The sequence below is a fragment of the Nipponia nippon genome, unplaced genomic scaffold (genome assembly GCF_047370975.1).
Source record: "Nipponia nippon isolate SJK-2023a ecotype South Korea unplaced genomic scaffold, ASM4737097v1 scaffold_2, whole genome shotgun sequence".
Lineage (NCBI taxonomy): Eukaryota > Metazoa > Chordata > Aves > Pelecaniformes > Threskiornithidae > Nipponia > Nipponia nippon.
The window spans coordinates 33,219,634-33,236,733 of NW_028262336.1; the positions used below are offsets into that span (position 1 = coordinate 33,219,634).

At 35.8% G+C, this 17,100-nt stretch overlaps 1 protein-coding gene across 6 annotated transcripts in view; it reads right to left on the minus strand.

The window, feature by feature from the left end:
- The window catches only part of BRWD1 (bromodomain and WD repeat domain containing 1), a 67,261-nt gene that overhangs the window by 8,662 nt on the left and 41,499 nt on the right, over positions 1-17,100 (minus strand). For 5 of the 6 annotated variants that reach the window (XM_087758021.1, XM_087758022.1, XM_087758020.1 and 2 more), the window contains 11 exons: positions 16,701-16,856; positions 16,313-16,433; positions 14,661-14,786; positions 13,916-13,991; positions 12,616-12,660; positions 11,857-12,003; positions 10,538-10,690; positions 10,093-10,262; positions 8,187-8,422; positions 6,841-7,032; positions 5,379-6,359 (listed from right to left, as the gene is read on the minus strand). In XM_087758021.1, the coding sequence (XP_087614147.1) occupies positions 5,379-6,359; positions 6,841-7,032; positions 8,187-8,422; positions 10,093-10,262; positions 10,538-10,690; positions 11,857-12,003; positions 12,616-12,660; positions 13,916-13,991; positions 14,661-14,786; positions 16,313-16,433; positions 16,701-16,856 (2,403 nt within the window). The remainder of the gene's footprint in view (positions 1-5,378; positions 6,360-6,840; positions 7,033-8,186; positions 8,423-10,092; positions 10,263-10,537; positions 10,691-11,856; positions 12,004-12,615; positions 12,661-13,915; positions 13,992-14,660; positions 14,787-16,312; positions 16,434-16,700; positions 16,857-17,100) is intronic. The other variant, XM_087758023.1, reaches the window with a different exon arrangement.

The following is a 17,100-nucleotide window of genomic DNA, read 5'->3' on the forward strand; positions in this document are numbered from 1 at the left end:
AGAAAAATGAGCTAGAAAGGGCAGCTGCTAATTTAAAAATAATTATGTGACTACCTGCAGTAATATCCCAAATTAGATTAAAGATTAGGTAAACTGAAATGGAAAATAAATATTGTGTTTTACAGAAACATTGTCTAAAGCTAGCTATCGGTTCATGTACAGGACAACTAATGTTTCAACAAAACAGCAGCGGGAATAACTCACAATGTAAAGAAAACAAAATGACCCAAAGTTACTTGCCTATAAGGAACACTGTATAGGACAATGATATGTTCCCCTTTCACATGAAAGAAGTCCCAGCCTTGGCCCTATGTCTTTAACTATCCTGGTTCTGTACATACTTTGAAACAAACATTAATTTTTTTACTAAGTTAACAGCATACTGAGCCCTCTTGGCAGATGACTGTGCAATGAGACCCAAATGATGCAAGTATTCCTTACTGTATTTTATCCTGATTGACTTTTAAAGAGCATATGTCATGGTATTATAGAAATTTAGTGATACTCGCTCTTGCCCATACTTACCGTAAGGATTTCCTTTAGATGAGGTCTCTTCACTTGATTTAAGAGTTTTAAAAGGGCATCAGCTTAAAAATTTTGGTAAAACAACAAACTGACATTCTGCTGTGCGTGCACCTCAATGTTTGGGTAGTTATACAGGGCAGGGGATGTTAAGCATTTTGTACAAAGTGAGACTGTTCCATAACAAATGAGCCCCCCTTAAAGCAAAAAGTAAAAAATACACTGTTTTATTTTCTTACGGATTCTCATTAAAACCTCTGGTAATGTTATTGTGATCATTAAGCAAATGCAGCCCTTGGCCACTAACTGATAATACATATTGATAGTTGCCAATGTTTGGCACCAACTGCACGTGGAAAACAATGCTGAATTTGCTTTTACGATTGGCAGTTTTACCTAGTGGATGAACACTGATTACTAAAGAAGCTATGGCCAAAGTAAAAGGATGAGAATTAACAAAAAAAAAAAAAAAAAAAAAAAAGAAATAATCCCAAAAGTTTAAGAGAGAAAATGTGAGTAAGAGGAGATCTGCTCCAAGTTAGAGCTGGAAGACAAATTATCATTTCACACCCATGGGCATAAAGGGTACAATACAGCAGAAGCTGCAGTTTAACCAGAGTGTTAAAGAATTGGCAAGAAGAGAAACCAGATTTTCATCAAGCTTTAAAACACTACAATATAAACAGTTAAAACATCCACATTACATTCAAAGGACAAGCTAGAAAGACCAAAAGCTCAGTGTCGGCTACCCAGTGTGACAACTTCTAGGTATTTCACAGGAAATGTTTACACAAAAAGTGTAAGGAAAGTTTTTAAAATTAACCAGTCTTGTTTTCCCCTTAAAAATGAGGTGTTAAGACAAGCTTGGTAAGGGAAATGTTACCAGTTGCCTCCTCCAAAAGCTACAGATTCCCACTAGATGAAGAATTTGTAGAAATACCTTCCCTTTTTGACATATTAAGTCTCTTTAAATATTCTCAAAGTAATGGTACAAGTCTCCAAAAAAAACCTCAAAAGTTTTACATTTGACTCAGGCGTTTTGACACATGAAGCACATTCAAGTAAGATTTTTCAGTTCTATAAAGCTATTAAAAGATTTCCCCCTCCCCCCAATTTTCTTTAGTTTTAGAATGTGACTATGGCAACATAGTTCTGACAAGCCTAGAGTTCAGTAGCCAGTTCCAGAACTCAGCAGCTCTTTATTGCTGCTCCTCAGGTCCATCTGGCATCCTTTCACATTCCTAATGTTAAAATATTAAGAAACGTTTTCAGTACATTTAGCAGCTATAAGTACTAAGATATTTTTAGTACAAAAGAAATAAGTACTCCTTGTGGAAAACTGTCAAGACAGATTCATCTTAAGAGACAATCATGTTCTTCCCAAGAGTCTTAAACCGCTCCATTACAAGTGTGCATCAAAGCCACTACCTGAGAGGGCACAAAAATGTGAAACAATCCAACTTACAAGGCTGTTAAAAATTTACTCAGTCTGGAAGAAAAAAAAATAATTATATGCTGTCAAAAATAATCCTTTTCCCCACCTTATTTTTTGGCAAGGCAGCATTCAGTTGTCACTGAACACTGGAAATGAAGCAGCTTGAACACAGGAAGACTTTACTCTTTTATAATGCAGTTACTGAAGATAGCTCTTTCCTTTCTCAATTGCCAAATTAAGTAACAGTAATTAAGTAAGGAAGTAACTGAAAACACTGGTAGGAATTTTTGCTCCAAAACATGACAGTCTTCAACTCTGATCATTATGTGAACCAGAAAAGATCAATTCTGTTTTGTATGCTTGGTATGGAAAACAACCAACCAACCCCCTTGAGCTTGAGTACCTTTTTTTCTTTAATTCCCTTAAAGCCTTTTGATAACTATTTGCGGGGCACTAAATTTCTGTAAACCCACGTGTTAAGACTAAACAATGCAGACTGCTTTGTTTGAGGGAGGTGGGTGAGGAAGTGTGACGGATGCGCTCAACCCCGTAACCAAACTAGCGGTACTTCGGTACAGGCTCCAAAGGAGGTAAAGGCCTCAGCTGTAGATGGGCCAAGAACAACTCTAGTTTCAACCCGTTCTCCGAAAACCCACAAAGGAACAGAGTGATGCAGTAAACTTCAATACATAAGGGTTTGGAACACTGATCATGTGATGAACACATAAATAACACGTGTCTTTTCCAAAACTCATTCATCAAAAACAAAGTTGTGGGTACAAGGAGTCTCATGCCTACCTTTCCATCGCATGTGATTTGACTATGAGGCAACCACTTTATCCCACAAATATGACAGCCTAAATAAGCCTTCTTTGAGCTCTCCCTGCTAGGCAGTGTGGCTGCATGGCGGTGATCTCCCCTTCAGCTGGGACACCTCTCAAGATTGCTCTTCAAGGCAGAGAGACCTTTTACCAACAGCAGATTGTTGGACGAGCCTGATTTGAGTTCCTCCTGAGTTGCAGCTAGACTGCCGCCAGGTGACTCTCCCCTTGGAGCAGGGACGCCTCTCAAGATTTAAGATTCCTCACCTGAGGTTCAGAGATCCTTCCTTGCCTGAGGCAGAAAGATCCCTTACTCCTCAACACTGAGAGATTCCTTGCTGCAACAGATCTTCGGTAAGTGACCAATAGCTTGTTAAACTTTGTAAGTTTCACTAACTCAGTTTTCCTTTGTATGTTTCTTCCATGCAGTAATTAATAAGGTGAACCTTGCCATCAAACTTAGTAAACTACTGTCAAACTTTGTTAAATTCCATTGAATTTACTGAACTCTGCCAAATTATTATTTTACCTCAATAAAACATATCGCCACTTCTCTCTTTTGAGTGAGGTGCATTCCACTCATCTGTGACAAATTGGCATAGTTGACAGGATTCTAAATCAGGATCCGCAACAGGAAGACCGCTGGGAAAGACTAGTCTTTGCACCATAATAATAAAACAAAAGCTGTATAATGAAGTGTTGTGGTTTAGCCCCAGTCAGCACCAAGCATGCTATGTAAAAGCATGTGCAACAGTTCACACAATACAGTCCTGTACACTGAACATATTCATTTTCCTTTTGAGGATTACTACAAGTCATGAGCGCTCACAAAGCCTGAAAAATTTGCTTTACTCACTGTAAAGCGTTCTGACAACTTGCACTTGAAGAAAGATATAGAAAAAGCAATTATGTCTATGGCCACTAATGGGTACTCTCTCAAGTTAAGTCTTAAGAGCACTTAAGATCTTCCATAAATTCTTTTGGGAAAACAAAACAGAACAAGCAAAAAAAAAAAACCAAAACAAAAAAAAACCCAAAAAACCCCACCCACAGTTAAAATTCCTAAGGAGTTTTTAGAGGTTCATAATCTGGTCTCTGTGATTCAGTGACAGGTTTGGAAGGATTAGACCAAACACCAACCTCTGAACAGTCTTTCAAATTTTAAGTCAGGACCAATCAACTAACAATATGAAGACGCATAATACGCAGAACTTGTTTCAATGCATCTTAGCATCATTCTGATAAGCTTAAAAAAAACCCAAAAAACAAGTCTCCAAATCATAACGTGTCAGCCAGAACACACAAGCATTTGAGTGACAGACAAAGTTATAGAAAAAAACAAAAAGCAAAGAACTAAACTTTTGGAAACAAGTGAAATGGTAAATCTTGCTACTGCAGCTATCTGGAATTTCTGCCGTTCAGTTGGCTGTTGTTAACTGCTTTACAGCAATCTTCTCATGTAATATCTTATCAGTATGATAATGTAGTTAGAGCAGTGACATGATGCTTCAACTAGATACAACACTGCTTAGACACCCCTGAACCTACAAAAACTAAAGCAAGCAAGGAGTAGGAGGATCACCACTGGATCGGTAACAGCACCCTCCCCCACACACAGCCTCCCCCCCAAAACCACCCAAACCCTCGTATGTTAATCCGGGAGAAGCCAAACACGCATCAAAACACTACCAATGCAGCCTCAAAGAGCATCTCTGTCTTAAGGACACTACACATCACTGACAGAATAAAATCCAAAAGTCAAATCAAGTTAGAGGTTCCAGTGTACGCCATGGAAGTAAGAATAATTAAAACACCTTTCAATCAAATTCATTTTGAAAGACTATAAATAAAGTTACTTCAACTGAAAATAATGGTTGTAAGTCTGCTTTAGCGCAGAAAATTTCAACAGAAAATTAAGATAATCTAAAGTAAGAACTATTACTTTACCCACAAACTCAAGGTAACAGGACTACAAGTCACAAGGGTTTTCATTACTGACATTCTCAAAACAAGGAGCAGGCCAAAGAAAGATACTGCACTGCTCCTTTTGAGATTTTCTGCTACCTTGAGCTGCATACCAGAGAACTTGTTCACAGCACCCTCTAGAATATTGCTTAGTTTTGTGCCAACAACCTGGAAGCCAGCGTTTCTCAAATTTAACAATCAACATGCACGCACAGCAACATTACTTCAGAATAGGTATTTTAGTATTAGTTTCTATATACTGCTACATGGATAAGCAAGTGCAAGTTAAATATGGAAAGAACAATCATGATTCAATCACAAGGTTTTCATAGAGAAATATATTGCCTGAATTGCACGAGAATGGTCAGCGTTCAGTCTGAATTCTAAATACCACAGAACTGCACCAAACTGTAATAGTTTTCTCTCAGTGCTGCGTTTGGTAACCCTGTCTAGACTTCTAGACACTGTTATCATCATCATACCTTATAGCTCTCCTTCCTCCATTTAGAGTTATTTTAGAACAAAGAGCACTATTACACTTCATATAGTCCAAATCCTCCCAGTCATTAATCTTATGTTGTCTCCTTCATCTAGTCAGTATCAAGAGTTAGATGCATTAGCTTTAAAAATTTTACCTTTTCTAACGATTTTTGTTTTTCCTTTTCTCTTCCTCTTTTTTGTTTTTGAAGAAGTTTCACAATAGTTACTGTTATTGGAATCTGTCTCAGATTCTGTATCAGAAGAGTGATTGAAGCCGGCACCAGGTCCAGATTTTGAACTCCCTGCAATTCTAGTTGGCACCAAGCTCTCCAAGACAAAACTTCTCCCATCCTCTCTGTCTTCTGTTTCAGATTCTGCTGTGTCCTCTAAATCACTCAAGACTTTTGCTTTTTTTAAAGGAGCAGCAAGCTGCAGACCAGTTGCTTTTCTGCTGTTCCATATATCAGATTCAGAATCCACTTCTTCCTCAGAGTTGCTCACTGCAGGCTTATTATGTGCAGATGTTGACTGGTCAGAAACTTTTTGACTGCTCCCATCCTCTGAGTTATGGCTTTTGGAGTCGTCCTCTGAAAAGTCTAGGGTGGGACTTTTCATTTTGGGAGATACAGAATGGACTGTCCCACGTAACTGTTTATGACCATTGGTTTGCCAGTTTTTCTGCTTCATCTGTGTGTCTGTCTCAGAATCTGAAGTTCCATTTTCAGATTCACTAACAAATTTTCTTCGTGCAGCAGATGAACCAGCTTGAGAAAGAATTTTCCTCTTGGTAAGCTGCTCTTCTATTTCTTTTTCACTTTCAGACTTTAAGCCAACATCATCCTCAGACCCCTCCAGTAACATTCGCCTGGCTGCAGCTGAGGCATTTCGGTGCGGCAGTTTTCTATTCTTGCATCCAATGCCAATACTTTCTGAGCTTGAAACCTCTTCCTCCACATCGCTCATTAGCCTTAACTTATTAGCAGCCACAGCAGCACTTCTGCGTGGAGTTTTTCTCTGTCTAGCAGTACTATTACTGAGTGACTCAGATGTCACCACCGAAGTATTTTCAGAGTCACTTCCATATAACTTTTTCCTGACAGTTTTCCTTGTATTCCCATTCTCCTGAAGAAGTGTTCCTGTAAAGGAAAGGAGAGATTAATATCTTAAAATATAAAAACAGCAACTTCTTAAGTCTTGTCAAATCTGGAATAGGTTCAACCCACACACATGACAAATGAAATATACGCCTACTAATAGTTATGTGCTTTTGTTGTCTGCCAAGAGAAATTATTTAGCTATGTCATAAGTTTCAGATTCATTCTAGTTTTGTGAAAATTAGAACTTCTTTACGAATTATTGCTTTTGCTTTCATTAAGATACAAAATGTTGCAAGCCATTCCTTCTCACTAGGCTCTTGGTTTCTGCCCTCCTCCCCTAGGGACAGAAAAAAAATCTTTTTAGAAGTTGAGTGTAGTATTTTGAGAGCTTCAGAACTACCACCAAACAAAAAGTTAGTATCTTACATATACAACAATTTAAAAAATACTAATTACATTTAGTTATATATATACACACTTCTGCTGTTCGCCATTCACAAGAAAACTACTCAAATCTTACCTATTTGCTTTCTCTGAGCAGCTCGATTTCTAGTTATCCTACGATTGCTGTTCTTTCTTCTACATACACCATTGTGTAGTGGAGGTGACACAAGAGCCACAGAGCTTTCTTTGCTGTCTTCTGAGCTACTTGTAGAGGATGAAGATGAAGAGGAAGTAGATGAAGAAACCAAGGAACCTTCTATTTCACTTTCTGTTTAAAAAAAAAAATTGTCAATTAGAATTCTAAACATACAGTTAGCTTCCAGTTAAGAGCTACATTTTGCTGATACAGGAAATCTTCAAAATTTCCTCATGATATTATCTTACAATACACTATCATGCCTTAATGTCTTACATGCATGAAACTGATAGCTCTACAAAATATACCACTCCATATTTATACAATGTTCAGTGATAGGAAGCTTCTTTAATCTGTATTTAGGTTTCAAGTACAATAACACAGCTGTTTCCACATAACAGAATTAAGAGAAAAGGATGTTAAAAAACAACACAAAACATTCTGATAGATCTCTTTTACGAGGACTTGCATTCTTATTCTTTGAAAGAACCTGAATTTTTGTCAAGATGAGGTGTAGGGGAAGAGGGAAAAGACAGGAAGGTTTTTATGTCTTGGGGAACTTTTGTCATTTGCTAATTTTGGATGACAATTTGTATGTAACATATATGGGTGTATAACCTCTATTTTATATAGTACCATTTATCAAATACACTACATTTTCCTCTCAAATAAGACATCTATTCACTACAACCACTCTCCTAGAACAGCTGCTTGAAATGAAGAAATTCTATTATTCTATTTGGTAAGACTTAAGAGCATCAAGTAACCATGTAGTTAGCAGGTCAACTTTTTCTTATCATCAATATTACTCAATTCAGCTTTGTTGTGAATCACCATATAAAAGCTGAAAAAAAAAAAATACCACCCACTTGACTGCAAAATAGGTATACAACCAAGACAACACTGCCTCTAAGACGCAAACCATCCTATCCACAGATTTCCGCTTGGGTGCAAGCATTTTCATTAACAAAAGTTAAGTAAACTTACTCCACTCTATGGGATTTTAAAGCAGAAATTTCTATGTTTAGTACACAGATCTTTTTACAACATTCAATAAAGTAGTAAGTGGCCAAAATTCATTAAAATATGCAAAATTCTATATTACACAAAAAACAAACTGCATAGAAATCTTGTCTAAAAAAATTCAGATTAAAAATGCAAACCTCATTTAACAATTTAGAATGCAATTGCAAATTATGGCAATTAGAAAAGAAAGGAAACATTAGCAGTCAATTCAGATAAGACCAAGATGAAAATCCTCATTTGAAACAGATTCCATTTCTGACCTGATGATAATGCAGAACAATTTGTTAGTGTTGTGGATCTAGCTTTTCCATTCCTTTCAAAGGATGCCACACATGCAGAATCAGAGGATTCACCAGAAGAACTACGGTTGTAATTGCTAGCATTCGTTTTATGGCTTGCAACACAGGCGGCTCTGCTTGAGGTAGGCTGAGTAAACGAATCTTCCTGCTCAGATTCAATTTTTGCCTGAGACTTCAATGGTTTCTGCTTCAAATTTCTAGTGAAAGGGGAAAGAAGTAAAAGCAACACAGGTTGTAGAACTATGAGAAATAGTGGCAATTATATATTTTAACAATACTTCTCTCTAAAAGCTTAACTAACCATATGCCATACGATTTTAGATTTATGGAAGGGTATTTAGACTCGTGAGCTAACATGGCAATTTTAACTTTGACAAGGACAAGCATTAAGTACTTTGATTAAAATAATAGTCTACACTCCTAGTGAAGTTATACAAGAAGAGACATTCTTTCTTCGCTCTGAGAAACAAAGAAGTTAATACTGCCTTCTAGACAGCAATGTCTTCTTATTGTTTACCAGGAAATTGCAACAGCAGACTCAATTTCTGTTTAATTCCCAGTCTCTTGTTAATTGCACATAAGCCTCAAATTAAGTGCTATCCTTACATTATTCCACAACAAACTGAGTTCCAAAGACACAAAGAAGGTGTATCTTTAGAGAAAGTTTACTGTCTAAAATAAAATGCATGTTTGTAGAGAAACTCACTGATTTGATTCTTCCTTACTATACATGCTAGAGTGCTACACACAGTCCTGGTAAGTCACTTATTTTCACATTTAGAACTATTATTTTGTCAGTTGCTTCCTTACAGTCACAGGTTTTCAGATATTCATCTAGGCACACAAGATGTATGTGCTCTTTTTGCTATCTGAACACTCTCCCAAATAGTCGCAAACCTCAGTCATGCTGAGCACCACTGACTTGTAAAAAAGTCACATACAACTCTGCAGATACGAGCAGAGTGTTGTTTCAGAGGAAAACTTCTGACTATCTTGATGTGTGCTTCTTTATTTCTCTGGGAAGAAATGAGAACCCAAGGAAGACTCCCAGTAAAGCTTAAAGCTCATTGCCAGGTATGACTGTAGTGTTATCTAACACGTGTGCATAACAGAATTTGAAAACGTAGAAGTAATCCACTGAAATTTTAAGAGAAGAAAGCCAAACATGGCAAAGAAATGAATTCTTAAATTTTTTTTTTGTTTGTTTTCTTAAAACTCTTACTCCTATCCTTTCGCTGCCAGAGAAAAAAGGCTGGACAGTAGCAGAAAGGTATGTGCTCAGTTTCAATGATTTACCATGTTTAGCTTTTGTATTTTGTTTTACTTCATCCCATATGCAAATTAAAAATACATGAGTTAATCATGTCAAGTAGCAGTTGTGTCAAAAGCTTGTTTTTCTTCAAAAGAGAAAAGGCATATCTGGCTACCAACAGAATGCTACAGTAAGCAAAAATTTCTATAAATTCCATAGGACTGACTTTCATCTGTATGTGGTAAAACACGTAATATATGCAGCTTCATAATCTTTGTAATATATACAGCAAGTAAATCTTTGTTTCATTCCTCATTATTTCAGTCAGATTAAATATTGATTTCCTGACTGAAATATTTACAAAAAAGAAAAAAAGAAAAAACCCAACCTTTTCTACTCTTCAGTCCCTTCATGGTTTCACAGCCAGTTTTATACTACAAAAAACCTGTGGTTTTTTGCATGTCTTTCCTACTGCAAGAGAAGTAATTATAATAAGTCTCACTGGAGCTAGCTAACCATTTAATAAACCAACTGTTCTCTTCTTCATAGACTATGACAGTCAATATGAGTATTAGTCAGCTGTGATATATCTCTACATCTTCGTAATATGGTTACCTGAGCATTTTGGTAGGATGCTGCACCGAGCTTTGATTTTGCAATCTTCTAGTATACCTCTGGTTTCTTCGTAATTTTTCGTTCTGTTTCTGACCATTTTTAAAATCTGAAACAATTCTTCTTATTTTCTCTTCAAATAGTGCTGACAATCTCAAGGTCATACTATAAATCTAGGTAAGGAAGTGGCTTATATTAAAAATAGAACCTTTCACCCAAGAATAACATTTCTAAAATAAAAACTGTACAGCAAAGAAATAGAAAAAGCATGGCACACAATCCTGTGTAACACTAGATAACAAGAAATGAACATATTAAACATTTGTCATCTTCTCCCCACTATCTATCCAACCAGCAGCTTTATCAGAAGGACTGATAAACAAACTAATTCCAAAATACCACCTTATTTCATTAAGACAAGCATAAAACCCCCAGTAGTAACAGCTACCTTTGACTTTTTGTTTGGAGTATAAGATTTTGCATTACTAAATATTAGTCTTATATCTTTGCACAGTTCCATTGGAGTGTCATAATTTCCAGCTTCCAGAGTTTCTTTCACTGTACCAAAATCCATTGGAGTGTCTATAATATGTCTGTAATCCTAGATAAAACATATGAAAAAGGATTCAAGAAGGTATAAAGGAAAACAACACTTTTGAGTTTTATTTCTGTAATTTAAGGGTAGCTAAGATGACCACAGATTATCTAAACCATCAGCTGAAAACAGAAGCACCTACCACAGCAAGACAGCAAAAGTTTTGCTGAGAATAGTTGATTTAAAGTCTCCACTACATTATCCCATATAAACTCGTGTTCATTTTCAAGGCCGTCTGCAGAATTTCTGAAGGATCATGAGTTGATACAATGTCACATGCTTGCACATGCACATTTCCAGTTTCAATTCTCCTGAGTTTCCTCAATAAAAACTACCCAGTAACAATATCATGCAAGTCAATGTTTTTATTGTTAATCAAAATGAGAAACAAGACTGCTGTAAATCATCATATAATCCTTTCCCTGATGCATTCTACTATGAAAAGCAAACTGATCTGGTTTAAAAAAACAAAAACCAACACACCACCAACAAAATCCCCAACAAATCAAAACACCTCTATCTTTCTCTCTCCTGTTAATGAGTTTTAGAGAACCTCAAGATGTTTTTAAAATCTGAAGTGAGACCCAAACTCAAGAGGTGAAGTCCACAGGAAAACAGTTGCATGCTTGTTAAGAAGTTTTTTCCTTGAAGGTTTGTTGGGTTTTTAGACAAAAAGAGACCAAAGAGTTAGCAAGAATACCATAAACAGCTAAGAGAAAAAGAAGGAAAAAATCAAGTTCATAGCTCAGACTCAGTACACAGGTTTTGCAGATCGTCCCTCAAGAAACTAGTTTTAATTAAGAACATAGATTTATCAAAAATTATTTCCCTACAAGGGACAGTAAGAAAGCAAGCAAAAAAAAAGATTGTGAGGGGTTTCAAACCATATTTAAGGTACCAGGATATTTGTAGACACCACCATTGCTCTACAATTTTTTTTGTGTTCTGTGTCAATACTTTGATGGATGTTATCTTGATGCAGTAGAGCATACAGCTCATAGTTCTAAGCACAGAGCAAAGCAAATTTCTTTCAATGGTTTGGGACTAAAGCTGTAAAGGGAACAAATAGCTCCAAGAAGAATGTGGAGATCTTATTATGGTACCAAATGCTAAGAGGAAAAAAAAAAAATCAATAATATTTATATCTTACAAGGTTAATAAGAACAACTTACAGGATATTGATCCAAATCAACCGGCTGCCTGAAAGGCTCAGAATCTTCACACTGGAAAATTAAATTCACCAGTTCCATACACTGCTTCTTCCAACAGTTTTCATCATAGCCAGTTTTCATGCTTTTTCCTTTTTTTAAGCCCCGTCCCTTGGAAAAAAGTTAGAAAAAATCATTACTGAAATACAGCAAGAAAAACTAAACCTGATAATCTGTCTGGAATTATTTCTGTAGCAGAAAAGTACACTTCCAAACATATTGTTTTATAACAAAAAGGGCACTATACTACTAGCAGATTTTTTTCCTAATCTGACAAATTACACAATTTTCTTTTACCATCTTTCAAGTTTTTTTTTTAATACTAAGTAACTAAGGCACACAAAAATACACCTTCTGATACTAAATTATTCTCAAAAGATGTAAATAATATCCACCACTCAAAATATTTTTTTCCAAGCATCTCAGCTGAATAATGCTTTTATTTCAGTATCATACAGATAACTGAAAACTGTTACACTGACCAGCACTGGTATCAAACTCATAAGATTTTCCTAGACAACTATATAGAATGTGTATAGAAGCATTAGAACAGCAAAGACCTATTTAAGCAAAGCTTTTACTTCCTTAATACCATCGGAAAAATTCTGTTCTATGATTGTTATAAAACCAAGCATCACTCCCACAGAATTTCAATACAGTCTGTTACCAATTCTTCCTGCCAGACTTGATGTGGCTATATATGGTAAAGATTAGCCAACTCACTTTTCTTCTTCTATATGATGTTCTTGGAACACATTTTTCATCATCCTGCACAAAATAAAATCAACCATCTTAAAAATTATGTATGAAAAAATAGGTAATGAGTGCTCAAAGCGTCATTAGATTTAATACTGTAGTAAAAATAGATTTTCATTCCAATTTCTCTCAATAAGACAGAAGATGAGCATATCAAAAAATACAACACAGCATTTGAGAGACTTGGAAAGCACGATCCTAGATACCACCACCGAAGATTCCTAACTCCAACTCTTGTCCTTAATACAAAGGAAAAGCCACCACCAGAAATTGCAATGAGAAGATACCCATCAGCTTTGAACCTCAACGACTGAAGATTATCAGTAATTCAATTCACTGATAATAAATGTCATAAAACTTTCTAATTTTTGCTTGTCCTGAATTTAGGAAAAGGCATCTTGTGATCAAGTTACTTTTGGTAAAAAGAAAAACCTTACAATGTGGAAGTACTAAGGTGATGCTGAAGTAGCGAGATAAAGAATAAAACGACTCAACATAATTTCTTTCCTACATATTAACCTGCAAGGGAGAGCCGCTACTTTGCAACTTTATGAAGTCTTGTTAGTAAATGCCAAATTAGAAATCAAAATGCGAAAAAGACATCGGTTTGGGCAGTTTTGGGTATACTATTAATAAACATACAGCACTGCAGATAGCATTCACTGCCTAACAAGTGTATATTTACCTTTATCAGATTTAAGAGAAATGTGTTTTATTAAATTCTCAATGAGGCATGCAAATCTGATGCATGAGTCATATTGTGGTATACAGAGAAACTGAGAGGCAAAGCATCAGTGCAATAGTTACACAACTTGTCAGCTTTTAGCACTGATGACCATATGAATGACAATTTTGACCTCAGTAATAGCCAGATGCATATAATTAAAAATACAATGAAAGATAGCTATTCATGTGCTCTGGAAATATTTATATTACATTACTGCACATTAACATACTTCAGAAATACAGTGCTACTCACAAAACAGACGAATTGTTCTAGTTGATGGTACACAGTCATAGTACAAAATGCATACTTGTTATACTTCTGAACGAATATTGACAACTCAAGATTATTTTAATAAAGCATCTCCTTACATCACTCCCCACATTCATAACATATTCCATGTTTATATTAGCTACGACAAGGTATACATACACACAAACATGTCTATAACAATAACTGAGCAATTTTACCAAAAATATTTCAAGGCTGGTGGTATTTTCTCACCACCATACATAATTGGAATTGTCCACAAAAAAAGCTTACCAGATCAGCATCAAGACAATCCTGTTCATCATCTGTTGTGCTACATAGTTCAAAAATGTTTGTACAGTCCTGATCACTGTAATGCAATTACATTTCTGTTACTGGAATAGCAAAAACATAGCTATCATTTCCTAGATTAAACCCAGCCACAACCAAAAGCTACTCATAATCTGGAAGACAGTAACTAAGAATTAAATGAAATATACAAATCACAAGATGATTATAATATTAACAAAGTAATGTTATGTCTGAAAAACTGCTATATTGCACATTTCAGAAGAAGCGAAGGGAAGAGGGTGAAATTAGCACTAGGGATTTGAAAGGGGCCTTCATGTCTGGTCTACCTGCAGGAAGACTGCTTATACTAACTTCTTTCAAAAATAAACCTCTCAACTGAACTAAATCAGACAAGCTGCAACAGGAGCTTCTACACATGTGCTAGACAGCATAGAACTTATGTTACAGGTTGAGCTACTTTCACATCAAGTGACAATTTGATACAATAAATACCAGTGAAAGCCACTGAGCAAAAAAGTTAAAATGCCTCTATGCTGAACATTGAAGTATTTCCCAGGTTAAGATAATGCTCAAAAAGAATTATACAACTGTCCTGCAGTGTACTGAAAAAATAGTAAGAAATCAAAAGAAGCAGGATTCACAGCCAAGGGGTATTAAGATGCTTATACTCTTCCACTGTTTCAGAGTACGAGTATTCAAGCACTATTTAGATTAAAATGCCACTTACTTGATAAACTTTAAGAGCTGGGTAGTGATCTTTTTTGCAGCTCTTGCAATAGCACTCCCAGGTTCATTGAAGGTCCTAGCATTGCTTTCAATATATCTTACTTCCCAAACCAATGCAGAGATTCTCCTTAAAATTAAAAAACATTGCGCCTTTAATACTAAGCTGAAAAGCTTAAAAACTGCAAAAATTATATCTTAGTAATTTTCTGTCCACATTAGATCAACACACAATCGCTCAAGGAAGCAAAACCAACAATGCACATCTTTGCTCACCCATTTTCCAACTCATTATTGATAATTAATCTTCAGAAAGTTTGTGAAATTCTAGCGTGCTTTGGTTTCATTCTTAAAATTCAGTTCATACAACTAGCCAAGTAAGCACTAGCATTTGTTACCACTAAATTATAAAATATCACTGAAATAGTACTGAGGATTGTGGATTCCCTGGATTCTTTAAAAATGCATGCATTTTTTAAAAAGCTTACATTTGACCTTATTCAAAAAGGAGGGAAACAAAGTACTATTTAACCACCACTGTAAATTATAACATTTATTCTGGAAACATCAGAAGTTGCTTGTCACAAAGCCCTGTCAAATGGAACATAAATTGTGTAGTATCTTAGTAATTCTTAACTAACGAACACAAGGCACAAGCAATTAAAAGAGACAGTGACAAGAAGCTTAGTCTAACTGCATTTTAAAGACATCTCAGCTATGATGATGTTTTCTGTCTTCCCTCAAATACCTTGCTTTGAGGCCAACTGACCAGTCAAAGCGGCGTCCTCTGTAAGACGACAGATTTATATAAACTGCTACAAATTAAAATTGTAACTTGACAGAAATGAGCTAGCATAACTGTGTAATTTCATTTTTATCATTCATTTTTCCGATTCCTTAGAACTGTGAAGCAGAGATACCCCAAGTATGCAGCTCTTCACCTACAGAATTTCAAACTATTTCCCAAGACATTTCAGTCTTCTGTCAGAGGAAAACAACAATTAATGTCTCCTCACTGTATTTACAGACACACTGAATGCAAGTCCAGATGAAGAACACCGTTAAATTTCCTTTAGAGCTATGGACACCCAGCACACCCAGCAAATCAGAACTTTATCATCACTACATTTCAGTTTCTTTGCTCTTTCTCTACCAGAAGTTTTCATCATTTAAAACCCTGGTGGTAATATTCAACATTTCACCTCTGTGTTTAAGCCCATTTTGAAAGTAATAAGAGCTTAAGAGCTTAACCCTTTTCAAGTTCAAAGTAACTGAAGTACAGCACTTCAAAATCTGAATTAAGTCTTCAGCACTGAAGTAACTTCAATTGTTTTAATATTTACTAATTTCAAATAGCAAGTTTTTCAAAGAAAGAACGTCAGTGTTTATGGTAACTCTATAAACAGTACCAATATAGGCTGAAATCAATTTCCTACAGAACTAAGAAACTTAATAAAAATGAATATAATGTTGCAGTTATCAAGCAGAAGAGCCCTGCTAAAAAACACTAGTAATGCTGAATTCAGGTACTGGACTATTGGTTTTCAGAATGTTTGTAAAAAGAAGAATTGCTCTTCTTACTAAGAGAAGCTTAGTCTCCTCACACCAGACAAACTCAAGGCTACATCGTCCGTTGTTTCTACTGCTAGTACTAACCTGTAAAACCGGTTAGCCAGTCTTGTCCGAATAGTGTTCAGGTCTGTTGGATAAGCAATCACGGTACAGTACTTGGGATATGTACACAGGTCAACTGGACCAGCAAAAGCTGCTGAAATTTCTGTTGAGAAACAGCAAGATTAAACAAACTATTGTAAGGCTTGTATGCATGACAATTGAGCCAGGTGTTCTTCATAAAACCAATGATGTATAAAAATATAAAAAAATCTCAGTACAAACAAACAGAAAAAACTACACATAAAAATGTATGAACATTTACAGTACTTAATCATAGGGAGTTTTTAAAGGATGCCATGGATATTCCAGGGACCTGTTTATAAAAGTAATGTTAGGAGAAAACTACCTAAAGCTTAGATTACATGCTCACCAAGAGTCAGAAGCTGATCAATACCACTGATAATCCGTTCACATGCTTCATCACGAGATCTCATCCCCCACTCCCCTTCTTGGGGTTTGTATAGTAGCTTCTCCACCTCTTCAAAAGTCACGGAAACACTAGCTCCTAATTCTTCAGGCTGATCGACTGAAGAGTGATAGCAAATAGGAAAGGATAAGAAGTGAGAACACAAAACAACAAACTAAATTGTTGAGTACTCATGCTTATTAAATACTCATATGCTCATAACTGACAAAATAATTCTTGCCTTAAAGTGGAGTTTGATGCTAAGACTATGAGGAAAAGAAGTACATAAAATGTATACAACAGCAAAGATATCCTTTACTTGCCTTTTCTGCAGTTCTGAATTTCCAGAAGACACTTTCCTCTC